The 14,058-nt window shown below is 46.5% G+C and overlaps 1 protein-coding gene across 1 annotated transcript; it reads left to right on the top strand.

Annotated features, from left to right (window-relative positions):
• Window positions 1-333: 333 nt before the first annotated feature.
• Window positions 334-11,648, top strand: LOC311113249 (myb/SANT-like DNA-binding domain-containing protein 1). The gene is made up of 3 exons (XM_084156456.1): window positions 334-816; window positions 8,268-8,555; window positions 10,752-11,648. Exons 1-3 carry the CDS (start codon window positions 557-559, stop codon window positions 11,050-11,052), a joined length of 849 nt encoding a protein of 282 aa, XP_084012582.1. The 5' UTR covers window positions 334-556; the 3' UTR covers window positions 11,053-11,648.
• Window positions 11,649-14,058: the final 2,410 nt, after the last annotated feature.

Here is a 14,058-nt window from a genome sequence, read left to right on the forward strand (position 1 = left end):
ATGCAGCAACATATTGGCTGCCTGCCCAGACCAAAGGCTTGTTGCCAAGGAAACAAATTAAACCCGCTCTCTCACTCTACTCCCTCCCTCCCTCCCCCGAGACTCATATTTCAAATCTGTTTTCCCTGTAATCTCTGGCCTACCTCAATGCGTTTCAGCTAAAATCTTTTTGTTGTGGCATTGGAGTGAGAGAGCGAGAAAGGACATGAGAGACAGGGAGTGGTTAAGAGAGCTGGGGGGGAGGAGAAAGAGGGGCCTCCTAGTTGCCAGGGAAACTTGACATCACAGTGACGATTTCCTCCATTTAAAAGCTTTTAACCGGATCCCTCTCCTGCCCTAGGCCCCATTTTGAGTCCTCTTTCAGCTAAACTCGGGGGAAAGGCACCGGCAAAGCAGAGCGGTGTGTGGCTGTTTGCAACCACATTCCACTGACAACTGCTAGACTGCTAGAAACACCTTAGAGCAGAAAAGGGCTTTCAAACTAAACCGTTTTGGATGCCTATTTTTGTTTACAAAACCAAAACAGGAATAGAGGGCTTTCGAGAGGGCTTTCAAAATGGCCACCAAGGACAATTTCAGTTACCTTATCTCGGGCCACAGCGAGAAGCACAGGAGGGCCCGAAACTGGACCGATGCGGAGATGAAGGGGCTCCTGTACGTATGGGAACAGAACGTCGCCGAGCTGAAGAAATGCAAGAGGAACGCCAAGATCTATGAGAAGATGGCCCAGAGGTTCTTCGAACTCACGGGAGAACAGCGCCACCGGGAGGAGATCAAGATGAAAATCACCAACTTGTCTTTTCAGTACAGGCAAGTGTAAGAAATACACTGGATTTTTTTGTTTGGATGGGAAAAGGTGGCAACATAAATCCATGAATATCTTGTATGAACTTACTTAAATATCCACAGAGAGAGTAGACAAACTGAAGTGGGCTATTTCTTTAGAATTGAACATGTACATACATTTACGTCATTTAGCAGACGCTCTTATCCAGAGCGATTACAAATAGGTGCATTCACCTTATAGCCAGTGGGATAACCACTTTACAATGTTTTGGTTTTTTTTGGGGGGGGGGGGGGGGGGGTTGGAGTAAAGGGGGGGGGGGGGGGGGTAGAATGATTACTTTATCCTATCCCAGGTATTCCTTAAAGAGGTGGGGTTTCAAATGTCTCCGGAAGGTGGTGAGTGACTCCGCTGTCCTGGCGTCGTGAGGGAGCTTGTTCCACCATTGGGGTGCCAGAGCAGCGAACAGTTTTGACTGGGCTGAGCGGGAACTATGCTTCCGCAGAGGTAGGGGAGCCAGCAGGCCAGAGGTGGATGAACGCAGTGCCCTCGTTTGGGTGTAGGGACTGATCAGAGCCTGAAGGTACGGAGGTGCCGTTCCCCTCACAGCTCCGTAGGCAAGCACCATGGTCTTGTAGCAGATGCGAGCTTCAACTGGAAGCCGAATGTTGTAGAACATGAACCTACAGGATCGGGTCACCACCTTGATGTTAGCGGAGAACGACAGGGTGTTGTCCAGGGTCACGCCAAGGCTCTTCGCACTCTGGGAGGAGGACACAACGGAGTTGTCAACCGTGATGGCGAGATCATGGAACGGGCAGTCCTTCCCCGGGAGGAAGAGCAGCTCCGTCTTGCCGAGGTTCAGCTTGAGGTGGTGATCCGTCATCCATACTGATATGTCTGCCAGACATGCAGAGATGCGATTCGCCACCTGGTTATCAGAAGGGGGAAAGGAGAAGATTAGTTGTGTGTCGTCAGCGTAGCAATGATAGGAGAGGCCATGTGAGGATATCAATCAATCAATTTCAATCAATTTTATTTTATATAGCCCTTCGTACATCAGCTAATATCTCGAAGTGCTGTACAGAAACCCAGCCTAAAACCCCAAACAGCTAGTAATGCAGGTGTAGAAGCACGGTGGCTAGGAAAAACTCCCTAGAAAGGCCAAAACCTAGGAAGAAACCTAGAGAGGAACCAGGCTATGAGGGGTGGCCAGTCCTCTTCTGGCTGTGCCGGGTGGAGATTATAACAGAACCATGCCAAGATGTTCAATGTTCATAAGTGACAAGCATGGTCAAATAATAATCAGGAATAAATCTCAGTTGGCTTTTCATAGCCGATCATTAAGAGTTGAAAACAGCAGGTCTGGGACAGGTAGGGGTTCCATAACCGCAGGCAGAACAGTTGAAACTGGAATAGCAGCAAGGCCAGGCGGACTGGGGACAGCAAGGAGTCACCACGGCCGGTAGTCCCGACGTATGGTCCTAGGGCTCAGGTCTCTCAGTTGGCTTTTCATAGCCGATCATTAAGAGTTGAAAACAGCAGGTCTGGGACAGGTAGGGGTTTCGTAACCGCAGGCAGAACAGTTGAAACTGGAATAGCAGCAAGGCCAGGCGGACTGGGGACAGCAAGGTGTCAGCATGCCCGGTAGTCCTGACGTATGGTCCTAGGGCTCAGGTTCTCAGAGAGAAAGAGAGAACGAGAGAATTAGAGAGAGCATACTTAAATTCACACAGGACACTGGATAAGACAGGAGAAGTACTCCAGGTATAACCAACTAACCCCAGCCCCCCGACACATAAACTACTGCAGCATAAATACTGGAGGCTGAGACAGGAGCGGTCCGGAGACACTGTGGCCCCATCCGAAGAAACCCCCGGACAGGGCCAAACAGGAAGGATATAACCCCACCCACTCTGCCAAAGCACAGCCCCCGCACCACTAGAGGGATATCCTCAACCACCAACTTACAATCCTGAGACAAGGCCGAGTATAGCCCACAGAGGTCTCCACCACAGCACAAACCAAGGGGGGGGCGCCAACCCAGACAGGAAGATCACGTCAGTAACTCAACCCACTCAAGTGACGCACCCCTCCTAGGGACGGCATGAAAGAGCACCAGCAAGCCAGTGACTCAGCCCCTGTAACAGGGTTAGAGGCAGAGAACCCCAGTGGAGAGAGGGGAACCGGCCTGGCAGAGACAGCAAGGGCTGTTCGTTGCTCCAGAGCCTTTCCGTTCACCTTCACACTCCTGGGCCAGACTACACTCAATCATATGACCTACTGAAGAGATAAGTCTTCAGTAAAGACTTAAAGGTTGAGACCGAGTCTGCGTCTCTCACATGGGTAGGCAGACTGTTCCATAAAAATGGAGATCTATAGGAGAAAGCCCTGCCTCCCGCTGTTTGCTTAGAAATTCTAGGGACAATTAGGAGGCCTGCGTCTTGTGACCGTAGCGTACGTATTGGTATGTACGGCAGGACCAACTCGGAAAGATAGGTAGGAGCAAGCCCATGTAACGCTTTATAGGTTAACAGTAAAACCTTGAAATCAGCCCTTGCCTTAACAGGAAGCCAGTGTAGGGAAGCTAGCACTGGAGTAATATGATCAAATTTCTTGGTTCTAGTCAGGATTCTAGCAGCCGTATTTAGCACTAACTGAAGTTTATTTAGTGCTTTATCCGGGTAGCCGGAAAGTAGAGCATTGCAGTAGTCTAACCTAGAAGTAACAAATGCATGGATTAATTTTTCTGCATCATTTTTGGACAGAAAATTTCTGATTTTTGCAATGTTACGTAGATGGAAAAAAGCTGTCCTTGAAACAGTCTTGATATGTTCGTCAAAAGAGAGATCAGGGTCAAGAGTAACGCCGAGGTCCTTCACAGTTTTATTTGAGACGACTTTACAACCATCAAGATGAATTGTCAGATTTAACAGAAGATCTCTTTGTTTCTTGGGACCTAGAACAAGCATCTCTGTTTTGTCCGAGTTTAAAAGTAGAAAGTTTTCAGCCATCCACTTCCTTATGTCTGAAACACAGGCTTCTAGCGAGGGCAATTTTGGGGCTTCACCATGTTTCATTGAAATGTACAGCTGTGTGTCATCCGCATAGCAGTGAAAGTTAACATTATGTTTTCGAATAACATCCCCAAGAGGTAAAATATATAGTGAAAACAATAGTGGTCCTAAAACGGAACCTTGAGGAACACCGAAATGTACAGTTGATTTGTCGGAGGACAGACCATTCACAGAGACAAACTGATATCTTTCCGACAGGTAAGATCTAAACCAGGCCAGAACTTGTCCGTGTAGACCAATTTGGGTTTCCAGTCTCTCCAAAAGAATGTGGTGATCGATGGTGTCAAAGGCAGCACTAAGGTCTAGTAGCACGAGGACAGATGCAGAGCCTCGGTCTGACGCCATTAAAAGGTCATTTACCACCTTCACAAGTGCAGTCTCAGTGCTATGATGGGGTCTAAAACCAGACTGAAGCATTTCGTATTCATTGTTTGTCTTCAGAAAGGCAGTGAGTTGCTGTGCAACAGCTTTTTCTAAAAATTTTGAGAGGAATGGAAGATTCGATATAGGCCGATAGTTTTTTATATTTTCCGGGTCAAGGTTTGGCTTTTTCAAGAGAGGCTTTATCACTGCCAATTTTAGTGAGTTTGGTACACATCCGGTGGATAGAGAGCTGTTTATTATGTTCAACATAGGAGGGCCAAGCACAGGAAGCAGCTCCTTCAGCAGTTTAGTAGGAATAGGATCCAGTATGCAGCTTGAAGGTTTAGAGGCCATGATTATTTTCATCATTGTGTCAAGAGATATAGTACTAAAACACTTAAGTGTCTCTCCTGATCCCAGGCCCTCGCAGAGCTGTGCAGATCCAGGACAGCTAAGCCCTGGAGGAATACGCAGATTCAAAGAGGAGTCCGTAATTTGCTTTCTAATGGTCATGATCTTTTCCTCAAAGAAGTTCATGAATTTATTACTGCTGAAGTGAAAGCCATCCTCTCTTGGGGAATGCTGCTTTTTAGTTAGCTTTGCAACAGTATCAAAAAGAAATGTTGGATTGTTCTTATTTTCCTCGATTAAGTTGGAAAAGTAGGATGATCGAGCAGCAGAGGTGGATGATATGACAGAGCCAAGTGACTTGGTGTATAGTGAGAATAGGAGAGGGCCTAGAACTGAGCCCTGGGGGACACCAGTGGTGAGAGCACGTGGTGCGGAGACAGCTTCTCGCCACGCCACTTGGTAGGAGCGACCGGTCAGGTAGGACGCAATCCAAGAGTGAGCCGCGCCGGAGATGCCCAGCTCGGAGAGGGTGGAGAGGAGGATCTGATGGTTCACAGTATCAAAGGCAGCAGACAGGTCTAGAAGGACAAGAGCAGAGGAGAGAGAGTTAGCTTTAGCAGTGCAGAGAGCCTCTGTGACACAGAGAAGAGCAGTCTCAGTTGAATGACCAGTCTTGAAACCTGACTGGTTTGGATCAAGAAGGTAATTCTGAGAGAGATAGCAAGAGAGTTGGCTAAAGACGGCACGCTCAATAGTTTTGGAGAGAAAAGAAAGAAGGGATACTGGTCTGTAGTTGTTGACATCGGAGGGATCGAGTGTTGGTTTTTTGAGAAGGGGTGCAACTCTCGCTCTCTTGAAGACGGAAGGGACATAGCCAGCGGTCAAGGATGAGTTGATCAGCGAGGTGAGGTAAGGGAGAAGGTCACCGGAGATGGTCTGGAGAAGAGAGGAGGGGATAGGGTCAAGCGGGCAGGTTGTTGGGCGGCCTGCCGTCACAAGTCGCAAGATTTTATCTGGAGAGAGAGGGGAGAAAGAAGTCAAAGCATAGGGTAGGGCAGTGTGAGCAGGACCAGCAGTGTCATTTGACTTAACAAACGAGGATCGGATGTCGTCAACCTTCTTTTCAAAATGGTTGACGAAGTCATCCACAGAGAGGGGGGGGGGGGGGGGGGGGGGGATTCAGCAGGGAGGAGAATGTGGCAAAGAGCTTCCTAGGGTTAGAGGCGGATGCTTGGAATTTAGAGTGGTAGAAAGTGGGCTTAGCAGCAGAAACAGATGAAGACAATGTAGAGAGGAGGGAGTGAAAAGATGCCAGGTCTGCAGGGAGTCTAGTTTTCTTCCATTTCCGCTCAGCTGCCCGGAGCTCTGTTCTGTGAGCTCGCAATGAGTCATCAAGCCACGGAGCTGGAGGGGAGGACCGAGCCGGCCGGGAGGATAGGGGACATAGAGAGTCAAAGGATGCAGAAAGGGAGGAGAGGAGGGTTGAGGAGGCAGAATCAGGAGATTGGAGGGAGAAGGATTGAGCAGAGGGAAGAGATGATAGGATGGAAGAGGAGAGAGTAGCGGGAGAGAGAGAGCGAAGGTTGCGACGGCGCATTACCATCTGTGTAGGGGCAGAGTGAGTAGTGTTGGAGGAGAGGGAGAGAGAAAAGGATACAAAGTAGTGGTCGGAGACTTGGAGGGGAGTTGCAGTGAGATTAGTAGAAGAACAGCATCTAGTAAAGATGAGGTCAAGCGTATTGCCTGCCTTGTGAGTAGGGGGGGACTGTGAGAGGGTGAGGTCAAAAGAGGAGAGGAGTGGAAAGAAGGAGGCAGAGAGAAATGAGTCAAATGTAGACGTAGGGAGGTTGAAATCCCCCAGAACTGTGAGGGGTGAGCCATCCTCAGGAAAGGAACTTATCAAGGCGTCAAGCTCATTGATGAACTCTCCAAGGGAACCTGGAGGGCGATAGATGACAAGGATATTAAGCTTAAATGGGCTAGTGACTGTGACAGCATGGAATTCAAATGAGGAGATAGACAGATGGGTCAGGGGAAAAATTGAGAATGTCCACTTGGGAGAGATGAGGATTCCTGTGCCACCACCCCGCTGACCAGATGCTCTCGGGGTATGCGAGAACACATGGTCAGACGAGGAGAGAGCAGCAGGAGTAGCAGTGTTTTCAGTGGTAATCCATGTTTCCGTCAGCGCCAAGAAGTCGAGGGACTGGAGGGTAGCATAGGCTGGGATGAAGTCTGCCTTGTTGGCAGCAGAACGGCAGTTCCAGAGGCTGCCTGAGACCTGGAACTCCACGTGGGTCGTGCGTGCAGGGACCACCAGGTTAGAGAGGCAGCAGCCACGCGGTGTGAGGCGTTTGTTTAGCCTGTGCGGAGAGGAGAGAACAGGGATAGGCAGAGGCATAGTTGACAGGCTGCAGCAGATGGCTACAATAATGCAGAGGAGATCGGAATAAAATGAACTAAACATCTGGGAAAGGAGAGAGCGGGGCCTCCCTCACCACAACTCCCAAATATAACTCTCCCAACTTCCACCTCAGAAACTATAATTGTTGTAAACTACAGCGGTTCAATGTTTTCTAGGAATAGACTAACCTAGTTTATTCAGCTAGCTAACTAGGTGCAGTATTATTCCGTGAAAAACGTCCGGGCACCTCGTCATAAGACGCCACAGCCAGCTAGCATGCCGGTCTCCAGCAGCAGGGTTTAGCGCCAATACTCAGCCACAACAACCACCAGTGTATCAACACACAAGCAGATCGTTCGTGTCCGTGTCTAACGTTGTGGGTTAGTCCCGACAGCTTGAGCGAGTCCGTCGTCAACTTATTCAGCCAGTTAGTTAGCTAGAATAGTTAGCAAACTAGCTAGCCATTGCTTTCAGACAAAGAAGAACCCCTCCTTTCACGGCACGAACACACAGAGAGAGCCAAACTAACGTTAACTAGTCACCCATGTCCCGAATTCCTTGAGCGACTCGGGCTATCAATATGTAAAAAACAAAACACAAGTGTAGGTTATGACTTACCCCTAGCAGCTACTGTTAGCTAGCCAAGTGCAAAGCTAGCCACTGAATTGACTCAGCCAGTTCGCGTCTGTTCGCTCGGTCGTTCCAGCTATTGTTTACAAGTAGCTATCCAGGTTGCAACAAGCTTGCTAATTTTCAAGCACAGTAGCCACTTGCTACCTAACGTTAACGGTTCAGACAATGAGGTTAGAAAACAGCTGAATGGTAGGCAGTTATTGTACAGGCACTCTCAGGCGTGAAACAACTATACCGTTGCTAATAGCTACTCGTCAGCTAGTCCAGGTGGTGCGTTAGCTAGCTAGCTAGCTTCGTGCTACACCCGGCACCGCCGAATACAATACTAACCTACAATAATTACATACAACAACTACCTACAACAATCCACGATACCTACCTACAATACCTAACTACAATCTAAATACAAAGTGTAAGCCTTACTCGACAAAGCCCAAGCTATGTATAAAGCCAAACTTACCCGACGCCAAGCTTACCCGACGACGAGATGACTCTTTCTCTCTCTCGTTCTGTTCTCTCCCACGGGTGTCAAAGCATCCTGCATACCTAGAACTCAATACAGGCAGCCATGATACCTAGAAACCCAGACTTCTTATGTCCCCTACTTGATCCAAAGCAATATATACCATCCTTAACTCCTCTCCTTCTATGACAGGAAAATGAAGTGCACGACCAATGGGAGTGGAGGTACCCCGGACTGGCCGTACTACAAAGCCATAGAGAAGATCCTCACCAAGACTGCCAATAATGGGACTATGAACCCATTTGAGCTCCAGTCTTCTGGCCCCTCCACCTCCACGGAGGCCTCGATGTCCCATGCGGAGGGCCTCCCCATGGGCTTCCTTCCGGAGTACACAGGCTCCTCTGATGAGATGGAGATGAGGGAGGACCTGGATGGATCGGAGAGCTCTGGCAGTCTGCATTCCGGGCTTCCCTGTCCTGAGTAAGGCCATGTTTACATATTGGTCTTCAAATGAGGGAACAGAGAGAGAGAGAGAGAGAGAGAGAGAGACCTGGACCCTGACAGTAAATCTCAGTAAGACAAAAATAATGGTGTTCCAAAAAAGGTCCAGTTGCCAGGACCACAAATACAAATTCCATCTAGACACCGTTGCCCTAGAGCACACAAAAAACGATACATACCTCTGCCTAAACATCAGCGCCACAGGTAACTTCCACAAAGCTGTGAACGATCTTAGAGACAAGGCAAGAAGGGCCTTCTATGCCATCAAAAGGAACATAAAATTCGACATACCAATTAGGATCTGACTAAAAATACTTGAATCAGTTATAGAACCCATTGCCTTTTATGGTTGTGAGGTCTGGTGTCCGCTCACCAACCAAGAATACACAAAATGGGACAAACACCAAATTGAGATTCTGCATGCAGAATTCTGCAAAAATATCCTCAGTGTGCAACGGGATCTGACTAAAAATACTTGAATCAGTTATAGAACCCATTGCCTTTTATGGTTGTGAGGTCTGGTGTCCGCTCACCAACCAAGAATACACAAAATGGGACAAACACCAAATTGAGATTCTGCATGCAGAATTCTGCAAAAATATCCTCAGTGTGCAACGGGATCTGACTAAAAATACTTGAATCAGTTATAGAACCCATTGACTTTTATGGTTGTGAGGTCTGGTGTCCGCTCACCAACCAAGAATACACAAAATGGGACAAAAACCTAATTGAGATTCTGCATGCAGAATTCAGCAAAAATATCCTGTGTGCAACGAAAAACACCAAATAATGCATGCAGAGCAGAATTAGGGCGATACCCGCTAATTATCAAAATCCAGAAAAGAGACAATAAATTCTATAACCACTTAAAAGGAAGCGATTCCCAAACCTTCCATAGCAAAGCCATCACCTACAGAGAGATGAACTTGGAGAAGAGTCCCCTAAGTAAGCTGGTCCTGGGGCTCTGTTCACAAACACAAACAGACCCCACAGAGCCCCAGGACAACAACGACAACACAATTAGACCCAACCAAATCATGAGAAAAAAAAAGAGAATTACTTGACACATTGGAAAGAATTAACAAAAAAACAGAGCAAACTAAAATGCTATTTGGCCCTAAACAGAGAGTACACAGTGGCAGAATACCTGACCACTGTGACTGACCCAAACTTAAGGAAAGCTTTGACTATGTACAGACTCAGTGAGCATAGCCTTGCTATTGAGAAAGGCTGCCGTAGGCAGACCTGGCTCTCAAGAGAAGACAGGCTATGTACACACTGCCCACAAAATGAGGTGGAAACTGAGCTGCACTTCCTAACCTCCTGCCAAATGTATGACCATATTAGAGACACATATTTCCCTCAGATTACAGAGATCCACAAAGAATTCGAAAAAACAAACCCAATTTGGATAAACTCCCTTATCTACTGGGTGAAAAACCACAGTGTGCGATCACAACAGCGAGATTTGTGACCTGTTGCCACAAGAAAAGGGCAACCAGTGAAGAACAAACACCATTGTAAATGTATTTTCCCATTTGTACTTTAACTATTTGCACATTGTTACAACACTGTATATATACATAATATGACATTTTAAATGTCTTTATTCTTTTGGAACTTCTGAGTGTAATGTTTACTGTTAATATTTATTGTTTATTTCACTTTTGTTTACTATCTACTTAATTTGGTTTGGCAATGTTAACATACGTTTCCCATGCCAATAAAGCCCTTAAATTGAAATTGAATTGAGAGAGAGAGAGAGAGAGAGAGAGAGAGAGAGAGAGAGAGAGAGAGAGAGAGAGAGAGAGAGAGAGAGAGAGAGAGAGAGAGAGAGAGAGAGAGAGAGAGAGAGAGAGAGAGAGAGAGAGAGGTGTCAAGCTAAACTGCCCACCCTTGCCAGGAGGGTGATAAAGAGTTTCCACAAGGCTCTCTAAGTGATAAACATCACAATGAATTGTGATGATAGTTAATTAGCATGAAAGTACATGAAAGTACTCATACAGTGAGTTTACTTTAATTTCAACCTCTTCTTTAGTTCTTGGCTTATCCCAGAAAGGTTCCTACATATCAAAAGAAAAACATATCTATGAAAACTCTTGAGTACTTGCATAAAACTCAATATAAATTGTGTCATTACCATTACTTTGACTAACAAAACCCCTTTCTGTCCAGTTCTCAACCGGCACCGGCCAAGAGGAAAAAAGTGCACCAGCACCTCTCCCTGAAGCGGCGGAAGCTGAAGGTGATGGAGGCCATGCTGCAGGAGCAGCGGAAGGTGAGCCGGGCGGTGGAGGAGACGTGCCGTGAGGTGCGCCGCGTCATGCACCAGCAGAACGTCCTCCAGGTGCAGAGCCTACAGCTCCAGGAGCGCATGATGAACCTGCTGGAGAAGATGATTCAGCCACCCGCTGCCCCCACACACACCTTGGGCGCTGCTGCCCAGCCCGGGGTCAACGGGCCAGGGCAGGGATGAAGGGTCAAGGGTGAGGGGTCAAGGAGAGTGGGGGTGGTCGCTATATTGCTATTCTAGAAAATAAATGATATATATGACAAAATGCTATAAGGCTATGCTAGGTGATCCCCATATGGCTATGCTAGAAAGGCACTTTTTAACAACTGATTGAGAGTGAATACTGACTGTAATTGTCAATCTCACCCTTACCTCTAACCTGGACGCTCAACCCCCAGAGAGAGGGAAAAGGTTATCAACTTGCTCAACAGTACTGAGAGAATATAGTTTTGTCCTTTCTAGAATGGCCATCTTGTGGTTGCTGTGAGAGGGTGAGAGGTCAGGGGTGAGGGTTCCGAGGTCTATGGCTGAGGCTAGTTTTTAGACAAGTTCCACCATTTCGATTTGAGAGATATCTACAAGCTACCAAAATACTTATTCACATCGACAAAAGACAATGTATGTCCACAAATTCTATATCTTGATGATAAAAGTCATGTGCATTTGATATTGTATCAATGATATTATAATGTCTGTCCTGCTATGGTGTATGCATCTTCCAACTAGCATAGCCTACTTGTTTGAAATGTATGACTGAAATAAAAACATATGTTCTGTCATCATCTTTCAACTATTCCTGGTACCATCAAGTCTCCCTTTCATCCTAGATATTGCTATAATGTAGCCTTCATATGCTGCGTTTACACAGGCAGTCCAATTCTGATATTTTTTTCACTAATTGGATTTTTGACAAATCAGATCAGCTCTGAAAAAGATCTGATGTGAAAAGGTGGAAAAAAGTGGAACAAATATCAGAATTGGGATGCCTGTGTAAACGCAGACAAAGTCAGCATTCACACTTCAGAGTGGCGCAGTGGTCTAAGGCACTGCATCGCAGTGTTAGCTGTGCCACTAGAGATCCTGGTTTGTATCCAGGCTCTGTCGTAGCCGGCCGCGACCGGGAGACCCATGGGGCGGCGCACAATTGGGCCAGCGTCGTCCAGGGTAGGGGAGGGAATGACCGGCAGGGATGTAGCTCAGTTTGTAGAGCATGGCGTTTGCAACGCCAGGGTTGTGGGTTCGATTCCCACGGGGGGCCAGTATTAAAAATAAAATAATGTATGCACTAACTGTAAGTTGCTCTGGATAAGAGCGTCTGCTAAATGACTCAAATGTAAATGAATGTAATAGGATCTTTATACAATAAAACACAAAATATGATATGATATAATTAACCGCGATTGATAATAGACAGTACTGTGCAGCCGTCTTCATCGACCTGGCCAAGGCTTTCTGTCAACCACTGCATTCTTATTGGCAGACTAAATAGCCTTGCTTTCTCAAATGACTGCCTTGCCTGGTTCACCAACTACTTGTCAGATAGAGTTCAATGTGTCAAATCGGAGAGCCTGTTGTCTGGACCTATGGCCGTCTTTATGGGGGTGCCACAGGGTTCAATTCTCGGGACAACTCTTTTCTCTGTGTATATCAATGATGTCGCTCTTGCTGCTGGTGACTCTCAGATCCACCTCTACGCAGACGACACCATTTTGTATACATCTGGCCCTTCATTGGACACTGTGTTAACAAACCTCCAAACGAGCTTCAATGCCATACAACACTCCTTCTGTAGCCTCCAACTGCTCTTAAACACTAGTAAAACTAAATGCATGCTCTTCAATCGAACGCTGCTGGCACACGCCCACCCGACTAGAATCACTACTCTCGGCGGGTCTGACCTAGAGTATGTGGACAACTACAAATACCTAGGTGTCTGGTTAGACTGTAAACTCTCCTTCCAGACTCACATTAAGCATCTCCAATCCAAAGTGAAATCTAGAATCGGCTTACTATTTCGCAACAAAGCCTCCTTCACTCATGCTGCCAAACATGCCCTCGTAAAACGGACTATCCTACCGATCCTTGACTTCTGCGATGTAATTTACAAAATAGCCTCCAACACTCTACTCAGCAAATTGGATGTAGTCTATCACAGTGCCATCCGTTTTGTCACCAAAGCCCCATATACTACCCACCACTGTGACCTGTACGCTCTTGTTGGCTGGTCCTCACTACATATTCGTCGCCAAACCCACTGGCTCCAAGTCATCTATAAATCACTGCTAGGCAAATCCCTGCCTTATCTTAGCTCATTGGTCACCATAGCAACACCCACCCGTAGTCTGCGCTCCAGCAGGTATATCTCACTGATCATCCCCAAAGCCAACACCTCCTTTGGCCGCCATTCCTTCCAGTTCTCTGCTGCCAATGACTGGAACGAATTGCAAAAATCTCTGAAGCTGGAGACTCTTATCTCCCTCACTAACTTTAAGCATCAGTTGTCAGAGCACCTTACCGATCACTGCACCTGTACACAGCCCATCTGAAATTAGCCCACCCAACTACCTCATCCCCATATTATTATTTATTTTGCTAATTTGCACCCCAGTATCTCTATTTGCACATAATCTCTTGCACATCTATCATTCCAGTGTTAATACTAAATAGTAATTATTTAGCACTATGGCCTATTTATTGCCTTACCTCCATAACTTGCTACATTTGCACACACTGTATATATATTTTCTGTTGTATTTTTGACTTTATGTTTTGTTTACCCCATATGTAACTCTGTGTTGTTGTTTGTATCGCACTGCTTTGCTTTATCGTGGCCAGGTCGCAGTTGTAAATGAGAACTTGTTCTCAACTGGCTTACCTGGTTAAATAAAGGTGAAATAAATAAAATATATATAATAATAATGTGTAACAATAACACAGTATCTGCTGCTCTTGCATGGTAGTGGCTGTACTGGTTTAGAGAGAAAGGATATCACCACTTTAAACGATTGAAAGTGCTAGACTGGCAAATCCAGGAAGGGTTTGCCCTCAGTGTTGTGTGTAATGTGAGAGGACAGTTACATTAACTCACTTTAAACAGCACTGTTTTGAATAATGAACTGTTCTCTGAGAGGATTAGGGGAAACCATGGGATTAAATAGAAGGGAGTTGAATGTAGCTTTACCACCTATA

This window comes from Coregonus lavaretus (genome assembly GCF_964263955.1).
Source record: "Coregonus lavaretus genome assembly, chromosome: 39".
In the NCBI taxonomy this organism is placed as follows: domain Eukaryota; kingdom Metazoa; phylum Chordata; class Actinopteri; order Salmoniformes; family Salmonidae; genus Coregonus; species Coregonus lavaretus.